Below are 19,508 nucleotides of genomic sequence, written 5' to 3' on the forward strand. Positions count from 1 at the left end.
AGCTTAAGGCTAGCACTCTACCACCTGAGCCACCTTCCCAGCCCCAAACTGAAATATTTTTAAACAATTACTTGGTTATGTTGGTAGTTAAAAAAAATACTGGATCTAAGAGATGATGTAAACAGTTTGATTAATTTGACTATAATGAAGTATCTAAGCTTGTGCATTCAGTGATATAAAATAAAAGAAATCTGGGGGAATTATAGTACTTTTGTGTATAGATAATGGGTGGGGAATCCCACATAGTTTAGATTTGTTGAATGATAAACCCTTTGTAGCACTACTTAAAGATAAAATATGTACTTAAAAATGAAAAAAGAAAAGAATTCGTTTGTGGATTCTTTTTCTTCTCTTAATTCATGCATTACTTTTTGAGCATATTAATGAATTTTAAAAGGGAGGTTGGATCCAGCTTACCTCCCTTTTTTTAAATATCTTTCCTAGATAGTCACCCCAGGGACTTGACATAGTAATCAGGTGTTTTACCACTGAGCTAGTTTCCCAGTCCTTGGTATTTTGAGACAGAGTGTCACTATGTAGATTAATTTAACCATGAACTATGTGTAGCTCAGTTTAACTTTGAAATCTGGGTACCCCTGTCTCTGCCTCTGGGGGTACTAGAATTATAAACATCCAACACCAGTTTGAGGACTTCTTTTTAAAAGGATGATAGCAAGTGTCTACTTTGGGAGAAATCATGAAGTTTTATAAAGTTGAAAATAGTTATGAACTGATAAATGAAATAGTTAAACTGATAATCTGTATGGAATAGATATTGTAGAGAGTTACATCTGTCTCCAACAGAATCCACCAAGACTAAGGATTTTTACTAGTTTTGTAAGTATTTTCTGAGACTAATTTGCTCAAGTCAAGAATATTTGATTATCTTGTAATGGTTCTCTTGTCATTTAATTGTTTTTCTAATATTTATAGGGTTGAATCAATTTGGTGCATGAAACATCTCATTTCATTTGCTCCAAGAGAATTGTATTTTTCAACTTTCTGCTACTGCTTTTAAAATATTTGGAAAAGGAATAATTATTGTATGTGTTACTTGTTCCTTTCCAAAAGGTATTTAAGCCATGTTATAGCAAAAGATGGGAATTTAAACATGGTTTCTAAAAAACTCATGTCTATGGAAAGGAAGAGAAAGCATATGTGCTAATCACTTAATGTGCATACCTAATTTTAGTAGGAGAGTTGATATGATTGAATAACAACTTTGCCTTTGAGCTTCCTGGACTAAAAGTTCTTTCCGTCAGAAAGTGAGAAGCAAGATGCACAATATCAGAGCACACAAGAGAGTAATTTAACCAAATCCTTAGGGAGGATAAGGGGCAGGAAGTTTTTTTTCTTGGGAAGAGTTGTGGTGAACCTTGAAACAAAGTAAAAGTTAACTGGGCCAAGAAGGAATTGAAAGAGAATGAAGCCAACAGAGGTGGTACAGGCCAAAAGTACATCATGGATAGTGACTGAGCCTAGAGAGATGGTCTTTGCAGGAAATTTACATAACTTGCTATGGTTAGAATTTAGTTAGCAAATTGGAAGGACATAAGAGTTGAAATAGGTAAGTGTCTTCAAAGGATTCTCATCAACTGTAGGAGCCAGTTTCATCTGATTTTAACAACATTTAATGCTGAGTACAATAAATCCCAACTTTAACAAGTCTCTAGGATATTTCCAAATTGTGCTATAATATATTTTAAATTTTGTAGGGAAACTAAGGGACACTCATCATTGTTTAATACCATGTGAAGTACCTAGAGTCAGGTTTCAGTACAGACTATTCTGCATTTACATTGCAAAATGGAATGGAAAATGATGAATGTCTTAAGTTGATTTTAGGATTTGAAATATTGTCAAGTACCTGTTCAGTTGATGTAGCCACTGGAAAATAATTGGCTATTAAGAAATGGAAGAAAATGTTACTTTTTCTTTTAATTTGTATAGACTAAAATTTCAAATTGATTTAAGTTGTTAAAACAGAAGCATTACTTGGACCTTTTTATTCAGTAAAGAGAACTGTTAGAGATTTCTTTTGGCCTAGGAGGAATAAGGGGGAAAATAGCATTGTTAAAAAATACTCTGAACAAAGCAGTTTTGGGGGGAGTGTGTGTGTGTGTGTGTGTGTGTGTGTGTGTGTGTGTATGTGTGTGTGTGTGTACACATGTGTACACAGATAAATTTGTAAAGCAATTTGTGTGATTATTTTCTGATAAGCTTGTAAAGTATATACTATGAGATAGGATTTGTAAATTTTTTTATCTAAACACAGTTTTCCTCACTCTACATAAAGCTAGAAATCAGGAATTTGGTTTTTTATCCTTTGATAATAATCATATGGCTAGTGTTTTAATAACATGCCAGAGGTAGATTTATAGTTTTGGAACTGAGGAATTATGGGATTTATTATATGTTGAAAGGACTTAAGATATAGCATAGAATGCTTATCTAACATGTGAAAGGCCCCGAGTTTGATCTCTAGCACCACCAAATTAAATGGATGCAAATAAGCAAATATTGAAAATCAATGTCTTGGCCCAAGTAGAAGATAATCCTATATTCACACAGATTAAAATGAGAAATTTAAGAACATTAGGTATAGATAATGTATTCCAGGAATTCCTAATATAGTATTCATGGAAAGTAGAAATTAATATGTTCAAACATGAGATTTTTTTTAATCTCTTGGTTTGTATTAGAAAAAGACAAAAACAACTGCAGAGTGATTTTTAGCCCTAAAAATGATGAAAACAGAGGAACAGAACTCAAGTACTTCTTATCTTTCAATTTTCCATGATACGTATTTCTTTAGTGAAAAATATATGTAGGACTTATTTATAAAGGTGTGCTCAAGAGCTGGGAAGGTGGCTCAGTGGTAGAGCGCTTGCCTTGCATGCCTGAGGCCCGGGTTCGATTCCTCAGCACCACATAAGCAAAAGGAAAAAGCCGGAAGTGGCGCTGTGGCTCAAGTGGTAGAGTGCTAGCCTTGAGCTGAAGAGCTGAGGGACAGCACCCAGTCCCAGAGTTCAGACCCCCAAAAAAAGTGTGCTCAATTCTCAAAGAAATTAAAGAACATTTTTAATTAGTTTTGTGTTTCTAAAGGTACATTAAAAAATGTATGTGAAATATATCTTCCTCTTTTCAGTGTCCTTCATAAACTCCAGTCTTTTCTACAGATGTCCATTACTAGTTTATTGCCTTTTGTAATTAAAAGTACTTTGTTATTATTATATTACATATTATTATATTATTATATATTATGTATATATTATATATTATATTATATATTATTATAGTTGTACAAAGAAGTTCCCATTCTACAAAACAGTATATGAGTACAAAGTGTCTGACAACATTGTTACCCATCGCTCTTAACCCATCCCTTCTCTCACTGTTTTTTAAAATTGAGATTAGGTGATTACATAAATTTCACATATTTCACAGTATTGTGGAATAGTGACACTTAGTTAAAGTCACAAACACATTTTAACCTTCACAAGGCATATTGTCATTATCATGGTCTATAAAGTTTGTGAATTCTATGAGCTTTGACAATACAAATTATTTCTTCCACATTGGATGATGATTACATTTCTTTCCTTTTGCTTAGTGTAGGCTGTTCCCTCTTTCCCTCTCATTCCTCCCTTCCCATTGCTGTCTTTGGGTTGCTTAGTTCTTTTTCTTCTATGTCCATCAGCTGATGGGCCCCTTTGTTGTATGTTGTTCCATTTCCTACTTATTCTGTTCATCCTTCTGGCTTCCTTCCCTTGGGTGCATATATCTACCTATATATGGTCAAGAACATGGAGTCATTTATCAATGATAGGACAAAGTGGGTGGCTGTCTTTGTTTCTTGAGTGCTGTTTACTTTGTCATGTCTTCTTGCATTTTGGCTTTGGCATCCACATATCAGGGAGACCATGTGCCCTTTGTCTCTTTGTTCTTGGCTTACTTTGCTCAAAATAATCTGCTCTAGTTCCATCCATTTGCTTGCAAATGCCATTATTTTGTCCTTTCTAATGACTGCATAATATTCCATTGTATATAGGTACTACAATTTTTGGACCTGGGTTGTTTCCAAAATTTAAAAGTACTTTTAAATCAATTCTATTATTATAGCACCAGATAAAATAGTGAAAGATAAACAACTAAAATATACTTCAGTTGTATTTGAATTAGATTAGATTAGATTGTTTTTTTTTTGGGGGGGGGGGTCCGGTCGTGGGGCCTGAACTCTGGGCCTGGGCACTGTCCCTCAGCTCTTCAGCCAAGGCTAGTGCTCTACCACTTGAGCCACAGCGCCACTTCTGGCTTTTTTCTTTTAGCTTATGTGGTGCTGGGGAATCGAACCCAGGGCCTCATGCATCCAAGGCAAGCACTCTACCACTGAGCCACCTCCCCAGCCCCAAGATTTGATTTTTTTAAGATAAATATATTGGATATTGTATTTGGTCTTGTCTTGGGGCTTGAAGATTTTCTAGGGCCTGGATGCTGTCAACCTTTTGCTCAAGGCAAGCACTCTACCACTTGAGCAATAGCTCCACTTGTGGCTCCCCCCCCCCCCCCCCCTGTAGTTTATTGGAGAGAAAAGTCTCACAGTTTTTCCTGCCTGGTTTGGCTTCAAACTGTGATCCTATCTCAGGGCCCAGCCTTGAGTAGTTAGCATTACAGGCATGAGCCATTGGCGCCCAGTTCTTTTAATGTTTTTATAGTAAGTCAGCCAGTTAGTTGGAATGATTAGCTATGAAATATATAAATGGATTTCTGAAGATAGTTGTGTCTAGCTCTAGTACATTTAATTCGCTAATTAAAAAGTGCTCATAAGGTTATAATTTTTTTTTGTCAGTCCTGGGCTTGAACTCAGGGCCTGAGCACTGTCCCTGAGCTTAATTGCTCAAGGCTAGCACTCTACACTTCTGCCACAGCGCCACTTCTAGCTTATTCTCTGACTGTGGTACTGAGGAATCAAACCCAGGGCTTCATGCATGCGAGGCAACCACTCTGCTTCTAAGCCACATTCCTAGCTCAAGGTTATAATTTTATTTTACTTTGCCAATATTAGTTTTCTTTTTAAGACATTTTCTATATAGAGTTTACTGTAGAGTTTACTGGTCTTTTCATTAAGTAACTATAGTAGATCAAGATTTATATCTTATCCATAGTATCTTGAATTATTATCTGTAAGGAACTAATATTATTATTTACATTTTATAGATCATCAAACAGAAACTTAAAAAGGTAATTTGCCTGAGGTTCATAATGTGGGAATTAAGAGGTCTCTGTGTAGATGCATTGTTTCATTTTCTTTGCTTTTTAGAAAATTAATGTAATGCAAATCTTTATGCCAGGAACACCATCTTTAATGCTACATATTTTACTGAGCAACTACATTGCCTTCACTTCATTGTTTGTTTGCTTATTAATTTAGTTTTATTGTTTGTTTTTTTGTAGGGAGATTCCAGAAGTCTTCCATTTTCTGAGAATGTGAGTGCTGTTCAAAAATTGGACTTCTCAGATACAATGGTGCAACAGAAATTGGATGATATCAAGGATCGAATCAAGAGGGAAATAAGGAAAGAACTGAAAATTAAAGAAGGAGCAGAAAATCTGAGAAAAGTCACAACAGATAAAAAAAATTTGGCTTATGTAGACAACATTTTGAAAAAATCAAATAAAAAATTAGAAGAACTACATCACAAGCTACAAGAATTAAATGCACATATTGTTGTATCAGATCCAGAAGATGTCACAGGTACTTTACTTTATTTGGTATTTATGTAGTATAGTAGCAAAAGTTGTATAGAAAATTACCTGTTTTGTGACATAAACACTTTTCAACTTTTCTAAAAGTACAGAGACTATTTTCTCCATGGTTAAGATGTTTCTCTTTGGAAAGGCAACAGTTGGTAGCTATGAAAATTGAAGTTTACTTAAGAGATGGGTATTGCTGATAGATTCTTTTATCCTCAGCCAGTAGGACATTTCTTAGAGGGATTTTTTCCCCCTAGTATTAATGTTTTGTATTGAGTCAGCTGCATGCTTTTACCTGAATCATTCTTGTGATCAGCAGCATGAGTTTGCCAATGACTTTTTAAAGTTAAAAATGCATGCTATGAGGAAGGGATATTTTTCATACTCTGCAGAAATAAGTAATCACACTTAAGACATTAGTGCTTTTTGTTCTGTGCAACTTGAATTAACACTAGCTTCAGACATTGTTTAATTAGAAAAGCAATGTAAAAAACTAAACATTTTTTTTCTGTGAGCATAGAAAATAAAAGAGAAATACAATCCATAATTCCATCCTAAGAGCATTATTTTTAAACAGTGAATCAGCAGATATTTATGTTGGAAATTGTTCCATAGTACAAAAAAATAGGAAAACTTCCATAGAAACTTTTCCTAACATTAATGTTACCTTTTATTGTCTGAACTTCCTCCATCCCCTCCAAAAAAAGAAATACCCATTTGTACCATATCTGGATTCTTTCTATATTTTCAATACAAAAAATATATAATATATGAGTATAATTAGTTTCATCCTTGGGAAAATGATGTTTTGAGTAAAATAGTTACTTAAACTCTATAACCCTTAATTCATTTACAAAAGCATAAGAGTTGTATGTATAGAGTAAAATAGTACCGTAAAATTTTATATGAAAATATGTTTAGCTAGTAAGAAAGTAGATAGAACTAAAACTAAAGTATCTAAAGTTACAGCAAACACATTTGATATTCATTGCAATTTGTTTTCATACTGCACATTCTACATCTGAGACTAGGGCTTTTATTTAGTGATTCTGTATTTAGGTTTCAATCATGTAAGAATAATCTTTAAAATGAAAGAAGTTTAGGAAGCTAACCTTATTTGGAACTGAAATAATCTCAAAATGTAATCTAATTTGCTCAGAATCATCAAGTTCTTTAAGAAAAACTCTTCAACTTCTTACTTAGTTTTACACAAAAATTTAATAATATATTAGAAGTGGAAGCATAAATTATGAAATACTGACTTTAGTAGTAATATATAAATGCAGAAATAGTCTATTGTGTTTGGAACTCTGCCAAACTCTACATTTTTTGCTCATTACATCTAGGACAAGTCTAAAATAAGTAGTGCTGGAACTTTAATAAACTGTGTTTATTTAGAGAAAACATTTTCTTCCTCACAGAATACTGGTTACTACCTTGTGAGTCACTGGAATATGAAAGGGTTTTAGCAACACAGAAAGTAGCCCTTTGATTTCTCTAGGCCCTTCTTAAAATGAATTGAAGTATAAATTAATAATATATTTAAAAGGATTTTTAAGGATGCAATTTGAAGATTTTTAACAAATCAAAGTATATCCAGCGAATCATCATTATAATCTATACTGAATTGTTTTTATCATTTCAGTGCTTCCCTTGTATGCCTTCCCAGTCAATCTCTAATCCTGAAATCCTATTTCTGGACCTAAAAAAACCACTGGTCTGCCTTCTGCAACTTTAGATTCCATTTGTCTGGCCTATAATTTATACAAACAAATAGAAAACTTTTTAAAATGGACCACCAGTCTTACTGTCAAATTCTTGACCTTTCTCAAAAGTCAATTTGCATACAACACTTTCCCTCACATTTTGTGCTTATTTTCTCTGTGCTATTTATTCATTGTTGTATTGCAATTTCCATGTATGTTTCTATATATGTTTATATCACTCATGAAATAAACTGTGTGCTCCTTGAGGGCAGAGATGTGTTTTCATCCATCTATTTTCTAGGCTTATTACCAAATCTGGAACATAGAAGACATTTAGTTTGTAAATATTTTATATAAAAATTTCAAAACCCAGGAAACCAAAATCTTATTTCTTGTAACTAGTAGTAAAGCATGCTTTTTCATGAGGCAACAGAACTAAAAATAAAAGTTTTAGAATGGGCCATAAACCTTACTGGCTTTTTTTATTTGTGCTAGGTATAGGTGTGGTTCTTTTGCTCTAGTGCTATACCACTTGAGTCAGAAGTCCATTTCCAGCTACTTAGTAGTTTATTAGAAATAACAAGTCTTACAGACTTTCCTATTCAGGCTGCCTTCGAACCACATTCCTTGTATCTTAGCTTCCTGAGTAGCTGGAATTATAGGCTAGTGGCTCTGTTTAGCTGGTAGTTTTTAATCTGACTTTTCAGAAAATGAGAAGTCAAATATTACATGAACTATAACTTTCAATTGTGATTGGTTTAATACTTCAGCTTGTTTGGAGTAAAATTAACAAGTTCTAGAAGCATGAAGGCCAGTGTTTGATCTCTAGCACTGCAAAATGTAAGTTTATTAGGTGTTTTTTTTAAGGTTCTAGCAAATGGCATATTCAAACTAAAGGGTGTTTGGTTGGTTGTTTGTTTTTTATTTTTTATTTTCGTTTTTTGCTGCTTTGTTACTGATTTGGCAACATTACATTAAATGTATAGAATAGTATTAAAAGAACAATACAGGGACTAAAGAACTATAGCATTCGTTTTAGGTTTGTTTGCTATAAAAGTAGGTTGTATTGTGTATTAAGGTAAATAAAGTGAATTTATTTTATATTAGCTCCCACTAGAAAATTCAAGGACACATACTTTGCTTTCAGTTCATTGAAGTAGGGATGGACTTAACATAGCAGAAGGTATGAACCATAAACATAACAATTAGTGGAAGTTAAATATTGTTTTAGGGTTACATAAGCAGGATGAATGGCTAAAGAAGAGGACAATTTAAGTCTATATATATAAATGATTACTGTCTAGTTAGGAGTCTCCCTCTCCCTCTTTTTTTTTTCTTTTTTGGCAGACCCGGGGTTTCAAACTCAGATCCCATGCCTTTCTTGCCCAGTGACAGTCTTGAACTGGGTCTCTGGCCATAGTTTTTGTTATTTTGGTCTTTTATACCCAAGCTGGTTTCAAACCATGATCTTCCAAGCTGGGTTCAGGTGAGAGCACCCAGCTTCCTTTTAACTCGCCTCTGAAATAATTCCCACATCACTAATTTCTTATTTGTAAAATAGTTATGTTTATTAGGTGTTGCAGTTATAAAACTGAACATTTCTTATTTATTTTTTTGTCTGTCATGGGGCTTGAACTTAGGGCCTCAGCGCTGTCCCTGAGCTTTTTTCTGTACTACTTTGAGCCACATTGCTACTTCTGGTTTTCTTGTGGTTACTTGGAGATAGGAGTCTCACAGACTTTCCTCCCCAAGTTGGCTTCAGACTACACTCCTCAGATCTTAGCCTCTTCAGGAGCTAGAATTATAGGCGTGAGCCTAAAATGGAAAAATTCTTAGACTATTATTTGATCAGCTTAGACTATTATTTGAAAATAAATGTGGTCATTTGTTTTTCAAAATAGTAGGAAATTAGTTATCTGATGTTCTCTTTTATGCAGAATATTGCTGAACCCCCTGTCCATTCTATCTTTGATATATTTTTTAAATAGTGTAATAGGCAAAACTCATATAGTTATCTTGGTAGATGTAGATAAAACTTTGACCAAAATTTAACTTTTTTTTGTGATTAAAAACTCATCCAGTTAGATGAATAGGATTTGTTCTTCAACAAAATAAAAGCCATACATGACAATCCCATAGTTAACATACTTAATAGTGAATAGTAGAAGACTTTTTTTTGTTTTGTCAGTCAAGGAGCTGAACTCTGTGCCTGGACACTGTCCCTGAGCTCTTCAGCTCAAGGTTAGCTCTTTACCAACGAGGCACAGCACCATTTCTAGAAAGTTTTCTGGTGGTTAATTGGCGATAAGAATGCCATGGACTTTCCTGCCTGGGCTGGCTTTGAACTGTGATCCTCAGATCTTAGCCTCCTGAGTAACTAGGATTACAGGCGTGAGCCACCAACACCTGGCTTAGTGGAAGACTTTTTACTTAAGATCATGAACTAGACAAATATACTCACTCTTAGTACTTCTGCTCAGTTAGTCCTGGAAATCCTAATCAGAGTACTAAACAAAAGCAAAGAATAGAGGGGAGAGAAGAAGAGAGGGAAGGAAGGACAGAAAAGGAGCAGGCATCTGAATTGTAAAGGAAGAAGCAGAATCTTAATAGGAGATAAAAGAATTTAGTAAAGTTAGCACAATACAAAAAGAAAAAAAGCAGTAGCATTTCTATATACTGTGAATTATCTGAAAAGATTAAGACAATCCCATTTACAATGATAACAAAAAATTAAATATTTATAAATCCTTTTAACCAAAGAGGTATAACAGTCCTATCTATACTGAAAATTGTTAAAACATTGATGATAGAATTGAAGATGACATAAATACTTGGAAAGACGTGTTATGCTCCTACATTAGAATAATTAATCTTGTGCAAATGCTTATCCTATCCCAAACAATCTGTTGATTCAGTCCAATACCTGCCAAAATCCCAAAGTTGTTCTTCACAAGATAGGAAGGAAGACAAACTTGAAATTCATATGGAAGCACCAAAGACCCTAAGTAGCTAGAATTAACTTGAGCAAAATGAACAGAGCTGAAAGCATCTAAATACTGGATTTCAGAAGATAAAAGATACATGTAGTATTGACAACAAATAGTCATCAGCCAAAACACTAATATACCCTAAGTAAACCTACACACCTGTCAATTTTGGAGAAAGCCATTAGGGACAAGCAATTGGCCAGGGGGAGTAATTTCAACAAATAATGTTGAACAAACTAAATATTCACATGAAGAGAAATGAAAATGAACCCATAATTCACCCCTTACAAAAGAATCAAGAGTAAAGACTTAAGCATGAGATTTAAAAATGTAAAGATTTTTGCCAGGTGCCCATGGCTCACACCTGTAGTCCTAGCTACTCAGGAGGCTGAGATTTGTTCAAAGCCAGCCCAGGCAGGAAAATCCGTTAGACTCTTATCTCCAATTAACCACTAGAAAACTGGAAATGGTGCTGTGGCTCAAGCGGTAGAGTGCTCACCTTGAGCTGAAGAGTGCAGAGACAGCTTCCAGGTCCAGAGTTCAAGCCCCCCCCCCCCCCAAAAAAAAATGTATAGATTTTAGAAGGTAGCTTAAAGATAAAGTTCCGTGCTAAGTGGGATTGCCACAAATAGCCCCCAGATTGGCAGAAAAGATTCACAGATCATGTATTGAGTAAGAAACTACTACCCATGTACAAGGAACTTAAACTGCTCAGTAATAAGAAAACAAGTAGATAACTGACCTGAATATGGCTGCAGGAATACAGTTTATGGGTAGATTGTTAAGGATACAGGAAGTCCTGGGCTTGCTTGATCCCTAGAATTGCAAAAATAAATAAAAAAGGAGTAGACATTTCTTAAAAGATGACATGCAAATGGCCAACAAATATATGAAAAAGTTGTTCATTGTCTGCAGTAGAGAAATACAAATTAAAACCATCAGATGTCATGTTACCTCATACCTGTTAGATTGATTATTATTTAAAAAGCTGAGGGAGGCAGGCACTGGTGGCTCATGCCTGTAATCCTAGCTACTCAGGAAGCTGAGATCTGAGGATTGGGGTTCAAAGTTAGCCCCGGCAGGAAAGTCAATGATACACTTTATCTCCTGTGAACCACCAGAAAACCAGAAATGGCACTGTGGTAAAGCGCTAGCTTTGGGCTCAGGGACAGTGCCCAGGCCCAGAGTTCAAGCCTCATGATCGACAAAAAAAAAGAAAAGCTGAGGGAGAAATGTAGGTAACAATGTGGAAAGAAGAGGGAATCCTTTTATACTGTTGGTGATGTGGCAAATTAGTAAGGGTAGTTTGAAAACCTGTGTGAAGATTACTCACAAATGAAAAATACAAAGTAAAAGGACTTGGTTATCTTAACTAGATTGATTTGTTCATCTTGCATGTAATGAAACATAACATTGTATACAATAAATATATACAATCATTTGTCAGTTAAAAAATAAAAGCTAGGTGACTAGGTAGAGAGACCTCTTTCAAAAAAATGCTGTTGCCGGTAATCCTAGCTACTCAGGAGGCTGAGATCTAAGGGTCATAATTCAAAGCCAGCCCAAGGAGGAAAGTATGACACACCTGATTTCCAATTAAAAAGCAAAAAGCTGGGAGCTGTGGCTCTAGCCTTGAGTGAAAAAGGCTCAGGGACAGAGGTTAGGCCCTGAGTTCAAGCCCCAGAACTGGGGCATACACATACCAGTTATATGCACACACTCACATACACACACAAATAAAATTAAAAGTTTTAAATTGTGCCAGTTACTCATAGCTTAACACCTGTAATCCTAGCTACTGAGGTAGATGAAATCTGAGGATCGCTGTTTGAAGCCAACTCTGGTAGAAAGTCTAAGAGACTTACCTCCAGTTAACCAGCAAAAAGCTAGACTGGAAGCTTGGCTCAAGCTCAAGTGGTAGAGCATCAGCAGTTAAGTGACGGAGTCAAGCATGTAAAGAGAGAGAGAGAAAGAGAGAGAAAGAGAGAGACTGACCTGTTTCTAATCTGATATTTCCCCACATGGAAATTGGCAGAGATTAAATGTAATTTATGAGAAAGTTTAAAATTTACTGATCTCTATAAAATAGAGGGGTAATCTTTTAGTTGAAATCTGAGATTTCAACAGGCAATATTTAGGAAAGAACCATTTTTCTGAATCTTTGCCACAAATGAATCATCCTGAAAATAGAGAAAAAATGTATTGGTAGGCATGATTGTATACATAGTCTCAGCACTGAGAGGAGGCAGGAAGAATGAGAGTTCAGGCCAGTCTAGCCTGCATAGCCGTACTTTCCCAGTCTTTAAGGATTATGAAAGGAGAAATTTATGTCCTATTAAGTTAATTGCTTATGAGCAGGGCACTGGTGGCTCACGTCTGTAATCCTAGCTACTCAGGAAGCTGAGATCTGAGTATCATGGTTGAAAGCCACCCCAAGGAGTTAAATCTCTAAGATTCTCATCTCTAGTTAACCAGCAAGAAGTTAGAAATGGAGATATGTCTAGGATTACAGGCGTGAGCCACTCGCACCTAGCTTCTTCTTTCTAAAGTAGATACTTAAAAGTGATGTCTGTGATATACAGGTCTAGACTGACATTTGTTTTCTTAGCACTTGAAAACTTATTTCATGTCTTCTAGATTCCACTGTTGATGAGACATCTGCTAGATGAAGATATGTAGATAAACTGCCCTTTCTTCTGTTTTATTAAGATATTCTCTGTGTCTGTGGTTCTGTACATTAAATACATTGGTGGAAATTTCCTCTCATTTGACCTGCCACAGATTAGTCAAGTTTCCTGATTGGAGATATGTGTATATCATCAATTATGGGAAATGCTTAGCTCCTTTGAATATTGTACCACTGGTATTTCTTCTCTTTCCTTTTGTAACTCCAGTTAGCACATTTTAATGTTTTAAAGTCAGTCTCCATTTGTCTAATATACCTAGTCCAGTTTGTTCTTTATTACATATATTATGTTTCTAATTTCAGTTATCTTTCATTTTTTAGTATTTGACATTCTTTATATCATGTGAAATATATGAACTCTGTTCCAGGCTAATACTGTAGTCATGGTAGATTTTTTTTTCTTTGTTATTGCCTTCCTTCTCCTTCCTTCCTTCCTTCCTTCCTTCCTTCCTTCCTTCCTTCCTTCCTTCCTTCCTTCCTTCCTTCCTTCCTTCCTTCCTTCCTTCCTTCCTTCCTCTCTTTCTTTCTTTCTTTCTTTCTTTCCTTTTTTGTGAAAATACCATACAGAGGGGTTACAATTACATGGGCAAGGTAATGAGTACATTTCTTATCAAGCATTATTGCTTCCTCCTCTGTTTCCCCTTCCCATCCCTTCCCATCTACCCTCCCCCCCCACCCCTCACTCCTCCTACCTGTACCCTGCCCAGTCAAAGTTGCAAAGTTCATTTTTCGACATAATGACTTGTACATCTCATTGTTGCAATGGGTCCACCTGTATCCCTATTTATTTATTTATTTGTTTTGTTTTGTTTTTTTGGGTCCGTTCGTGGAGCCTGAACTCTGGGCTTGGGTGCTGTCCCTCAGCTCTTCAGCTCACAAGGCTAACGCTCTACCACTTGAGCCACGGCGCCACCTCCGGCTTTTTTCTTTTTGCTTTATGTGGTGCTGAAGAATCGAACCCAGGGCCTCATGCATGCAAGGCAAGCGCTCTACCACTGAGCCACCTTCCCAGCCCCCTGTATCCCTATTTAAACAATTTGTTTTTGCCCTTCCCCTCCACACATTCATGGTAGATTTTTAAAAATAATTAGCTTTGTAGGTTTTTAATTGTGTGTTGGAACTTCTATTTGTATTATAATTGGTGAAATCAATTTGACTATACTTTTAAAACTCTTGTCAATTTGCTTTATTTTTATGGCTATCTTATTCAGTGTGTACAAATTTAGAATTTATAGGTGTTTAAAACTGACAATGTACTTCTAGTAAATTGAACCATTTGTTATTATGAAATAGCTCTTATCTGTAATTCTGCCTCAAAGTATCTTGTCTGTAGATATAAGTTGACAGTCAAGTTTATTGATTACATGTAACATCTTGCTTCTGTTTCTGTACTTATCTTTTTTTTCTGTATTCTAGATATGTTTTAGATGTATCTTATAAGTACCAGGCATATAGATTTAAGTTTATTCATTTGTGTTTACCTAGTCCAGTCTTTATCTTTTGCCTGAATCTTAGTTTATTATATTTAAATAATTATTGTTAAAATTTGTTTTTTATTTAATATATTAGTTTGTACTCAGAAGTCCAGATTTGTAAAGTAAATATTAGCACTTGAGACACACTGCACTTTTTTCTTCAGTTATTTCTCAAATAGGGTCTTGTGCTATTCATTGACTAGGGCAGACTTTAGACCACAGTCCTCCTACCAACTGTTCACACAGCTGAGATTACAGCTATCAAGCACCATGGTCAGCTTGTTTGTTGACATGAAGGGTCTTATTAACTTTTTTGCCTAGGCTGCTCTCAGTCTTCCCAGTCTCTGCTTCCCATGTAACTTGGATTAACAGGTGTTCATTATCATACCTAGACCTTGTAATTCAGTATTTTCTTTGTACTTTAAATGTTTCATTTTCTTTTATTTTCATGCCATTTTTAGAGTATCATTTAAAAATACTTTAAAAATTAAGTAGACAGTACATGTAAAATTATCAATACAATGGTAATAATTATTTTTACTTTTCTGTTTCGATTGTCATAATTCTGTTTTTTTAATAGTTCCATGAGTTCTTCTATTGGTTTGTATGGATTTGTTTATGTTTTTGTCTGTCATGGGCCTTGAACTCTGGGCCTAGGCGCTATTCCTCAGCTCAGCTCAAGGCGTGTGCTCTACCACTTGAGCCACAGCACCACTTCCAGTTCTCTGAGTGGTTTGTTGGAGATAAGCGTCTCACAGTCTCACCTGCCCAGGCTGGCTTTGAACCGCAATCCTCAGATCTCAGGGATCTAGGATTACAGTAGCTAGGATTACAGGTGTGAGCCACCAGCACCCGGCTGTTTGTTTGTTTGTTTGTTTGTTTGTTTATTACATACTAGAGATTCAACTCGGGGACTTTAGTGATCCAGGATCCTCCCTATCACTACTTCTAAGTAGATGGGGTCATATCCATGAGCCACCATGCTCAGCTATTTGGTAGACATTTAAAGTCACTCACATAAAAGCTACCTTCTGAGTTTTTTATTTCTCTTTTTCTTACCAATTAATACATTTCTTGTTTCTACAGTGTATATTACTTTGGATTTATTACTTTGTACAATTATTTTCTATATTTTCAAATATAGAAAATCCAAAGAGATACTTGAGTTCTTTAAAGAAACTCTTATTTGTCCTTCTACCTTTTATTTTTATAATTGGAAAGTATGTAGACAAGCTAATTTCTTTTTGTACCTAACAATTTCTCTTTGTCTTTGATTTTTATCAAGTTTTATTGTGATCATTTGTTGAAATGAAGATTTTTATACACATATGCATATACATTGGGTGTTGATTGGCTGTCTTGATTTGATAGATTATTCTTTTCTAGTTCTAAAATCATTTTAGTGCTTAACATCCTTACATATTTATTGTCCATGTTTATTTTTGTGTCTATGTTTTGTTAATGCCAGCACTGGAGCTGGAACTCTTGGGGTCTCAAGCTCTCTCTTGGCTTTTTATACAAGTTGGCATTCTACAAACAATGAAGCCACAGCTCCAATTTTTGCTTTTTGCAGGTTCATTGGAGATAAAAGTTTTAGAGACTTTTCAGTGGGGCTGGCTTCAAACTTCAGTCCTCAAATCTCAGCTTCCTGAGTAGTTAGGATTATAGATGTGAGTCACTCATGTCTGACTTTGTGTATTTTGTGGTCTTGAGGTCCCTTTTTTTCTTTTCTTAAAAAAAGGTAAATGGCACTGAAGAGCATTAGTGTGCTTAATTTAAATGATAAAAGAATAAGTTTTAGGTCTATTCAAAGGTGGCAGGTTTTTAGCAAAAATTGGTCCAATTGTGACAAAAATAAATCAGGCATCCTCAGTACAGTACTAAACTCCTCATCCTGAGCATTCAGGTCTTCAAATTATTTCCAAATATCTATGTCCCAGAACAAAGCCTAACATTTCCAGGAATAAGCACCAACAATGACTCACAATGACTGCCATCTGATCAGAGATAATTATTTTTTATTGCTGTGTTAAAAATTAGCTGGGTGTCACTGGCTCACAGATGGAATTCTAGCTACTCAGGGGGCTTAGATCTGAGCATCACAGTCCAATGCCAGTCTATGCAGTAAAGTCCATGAGACTCTTTACCTTCAATTAACTACCCAAAATCCAAAATTGGAGCTGTGGCTTAAGTGGTAGAGCACTAACCTTGAGCAAAACAGCTCAGGGACAGCAAGCATCCTGAATTCAGGCCCAAGGATCAGCACACAGACCAAATGAATTTACACAAATTTAGTGGACTGATTGGCATAGATGTTAGAACTACTTTCTGTAACAAATTAAACTGTATTAGGATTTGTTTTGTCTCCTTGTGTCTCTTAACATACCCCCACCCTTTTTTTTAAACTTACATCTTTTTCAGTATTAAACTATTTTCCTGTTTCTGTTTTAATATATAATATTGAACTTACCTATTACAACAGATAAGAACAAAACCTGGTATTCAAGATACCTATAGTCTCTGAGGGAACACAGATTTCTCCCCCCTTTCCCCTCTCCCCCTTTCTCCTTCTCTCGCTGTCTATCCCTCTCCTCCTCTCACCTTCTCCCCCTCCTCCTCCCTCTCTTTCCCCCCTATCCCTCTCCATCCTTTCTCCCTCTCTCCATCCCTCCCCCATACTGGGGCACTGGGTGCTCTCTCTTTTTAAGGCTGGCACTCTATCACTTGAGCCATAGCTCCACTTATAGCTCTTTGGGGTAGTTAATTGGAGGTAAGAATCTCACAGTCCTGGGCTAGCTTCCAGCCATGATCCTCAGATTCATCCTCTTGAGTAGCTAGCATTACAGGTCTGCAACTGGCGGTATAATACTGTATATTCTATTGGATAGAAGAAAGTGTATTTGAAAACAGAATGCATCTGTTTATACTGAACAATGGTTAGGGAAGGTTTCCTGGAGGTAATCTAATATAACAGAAGTATATAAGAAAGGAAATTAATTTTATTTCTCAGGAAAAAAATGAACTGAACATAGACTGACAGAAAAATAATAGTAGAAGGTTAACTTGGCGCTACATAGTATAGGCCTTCGATGACTAGCTGTGGAGTGGGTACTGTAATTTCCTAGACAGTGCACTAACAATATTTCTGTGAAGGAATTAGCCCTGCCACTAACCATCTAAATGTACAACCATTTGTATTGATTATGTTTTTAAAGATATAATTCATTGGCTTATCTTCATCAACTGGAACTTAAACATTTATAAAATCTCTTTGATAGATCATCATTAAAATTTATTGAAGTGTATAGCACACATTTTAAATTGGATTATGATGTTTAGAAATTAGAAGCATGCGGTTTCTTTTTTAGTTGCCTCCCACATACACATCTGAATTTTGTAATTTTAGCAATAAACGCAGCAAATGGTGAAGTGTAAAATGTGGGTAGTATTTGTCTCAAAAGTTTACTTAAGGATTAATTACACATATACATAGGTTTGTGTGCATGTATAATTATACTGCTATATGTACTAGTGAACATATAGAGTCTGGTACGGTTGTTTACACAGTTGTTACGTGATGGCACAAGTTTAATGAGATAGACTTCAGAAGAGAATTGACTAGGTTCACATGTAGGTTTTGCCCCTTAATAGCTGTGTGACCCTTGGAAAACTTTACACCTCTCTATGCTTTCTAATTTGTAAGATGAGTTTTCTTATTTTGTAAGAAATAAGAATAGTATAGGACTGTTCATGAGAATCAATGCTTATATTTTAAAAGCACTTTGATCACTGTTTGTTTCAAAAAGTTATATTACCTCTATATCAAGTTTCTATCTTTGTGTTAAATTATATTTTTATGATTTTGAGCTAATGAATTTTTTAGAGTATAAAGCCAAATGTACATTGATTAAACTAAGTTAGTTACTCCATTGCATGAGAGAACAGGTAATCCTGAAGCACAAATAATTTATAGTTTTGGCAGTTTTCAATGATTGCCTAGTTACCTATCATCTGAAACAGGCCATAGTGTTCTTAGCTTTTTGACAAATAAGGGAATTGGTGTGGATTATAAAACCAAGTATTGAACTTCAATATGAAGAATTGTATTTAGATCATATAATTAGTAGAAGTGGTTTACCTAGAATAGTTAAATGGTCCTTTTTGAAAATTTTGTTCCTTAAAGATAAGCAACAGTATTCTTTATGAGACACCTTAGACTTGAATGCTGATCTCCCTCTATGAGTTGATCTCCCTCCCATGAGTTTGGTATTAGTCAGTCAGTATCCTTCAAACATTTTCCATTGTGATTAAATATCCTCATAGTAGAAAACAAAATGTGAAAGCTATGCTTATGCTTACCATATTTAACCCTTGTTTCTGTTTTACAAAGAAGTAACTTAATAGAATTCATGTAATGTTTGAATACAGTTTGTTCTCAGTTTAGTTAACATGAATTTCATTTAATTGCTGAAGTTAAACTGTTTTGCTTAATTTAAAAATAATAATGTTGGGGGCTGGGAAGGTGGCTCAGTGGTAGAGTGCTTGCCTTGCATGCATGAGGCTCTGGGTTTGATTCCTCAGCACCACATAAGCAAAAAGAAAAAAGCCGGAAATGGCGCTGTGGCTCAAGTGGTAGAATGCTAACCTTGAGCTGAAGAGCTGAGGGACAGCGCCCAGGCCCAGAGTTCAGGCCCCATGACCGGACCCCTCCCCCCCCCCCCCAAAAAAAAAAAATAATAGTGTTGCCAGGCACCGTTGGCTCACTCCTGTAATCCTAGCTATACAAGAAGCTGAGATCTGTGTATTGCAGTTCAGGGCCAGCTGGGGCAGGAAAACCCCCAAGGTTCTTATCTTCAAATAGCTATCCAAAGATGTGGAAGTAGAGCTGTAATTCAAGGGG

The 19,508-nt window shown here is 35.5% G+C and overlaps 1 protein-coding gene across 1 annotated transcript in view; it reads left to right on the plus strand.

The window, feature by feature from the left end:
- Positions 1–19,508, plus strand: part of Pkn2 (protein kinase N2) — a 114,463-nt gene that overhangs the window by 34,825 nt on the left and 60,130 nt on the right. The window contains exon 2 of the mRNA XM_042692257.1: positions 5,455–5,755. Within this exon, the coding sequence (XP_042548191.1) occupies positions 5,455–5,755 (301 nt within the window). The remainder of the gene's footprint in view (positions 1–5,454; positions 5,756–19,508) is intronic.

This window comes from Dipodomys spectabilis, unplaced genomic scaffold, assembly GCF_019054845.1.
Source record: "Dipodomys spectabilis isolate Male_0828 unplaced genomic scaffold, ASM1905484v1 ptg000148l, whole genome shotgun sequence".
Classification (NCBI taxonomy): Eukaryota; Metazoa; Chordata; class Mammalia; order Rodentia; family Heteromyidae; genus Dipodomys; species Dipodomys spectabilis.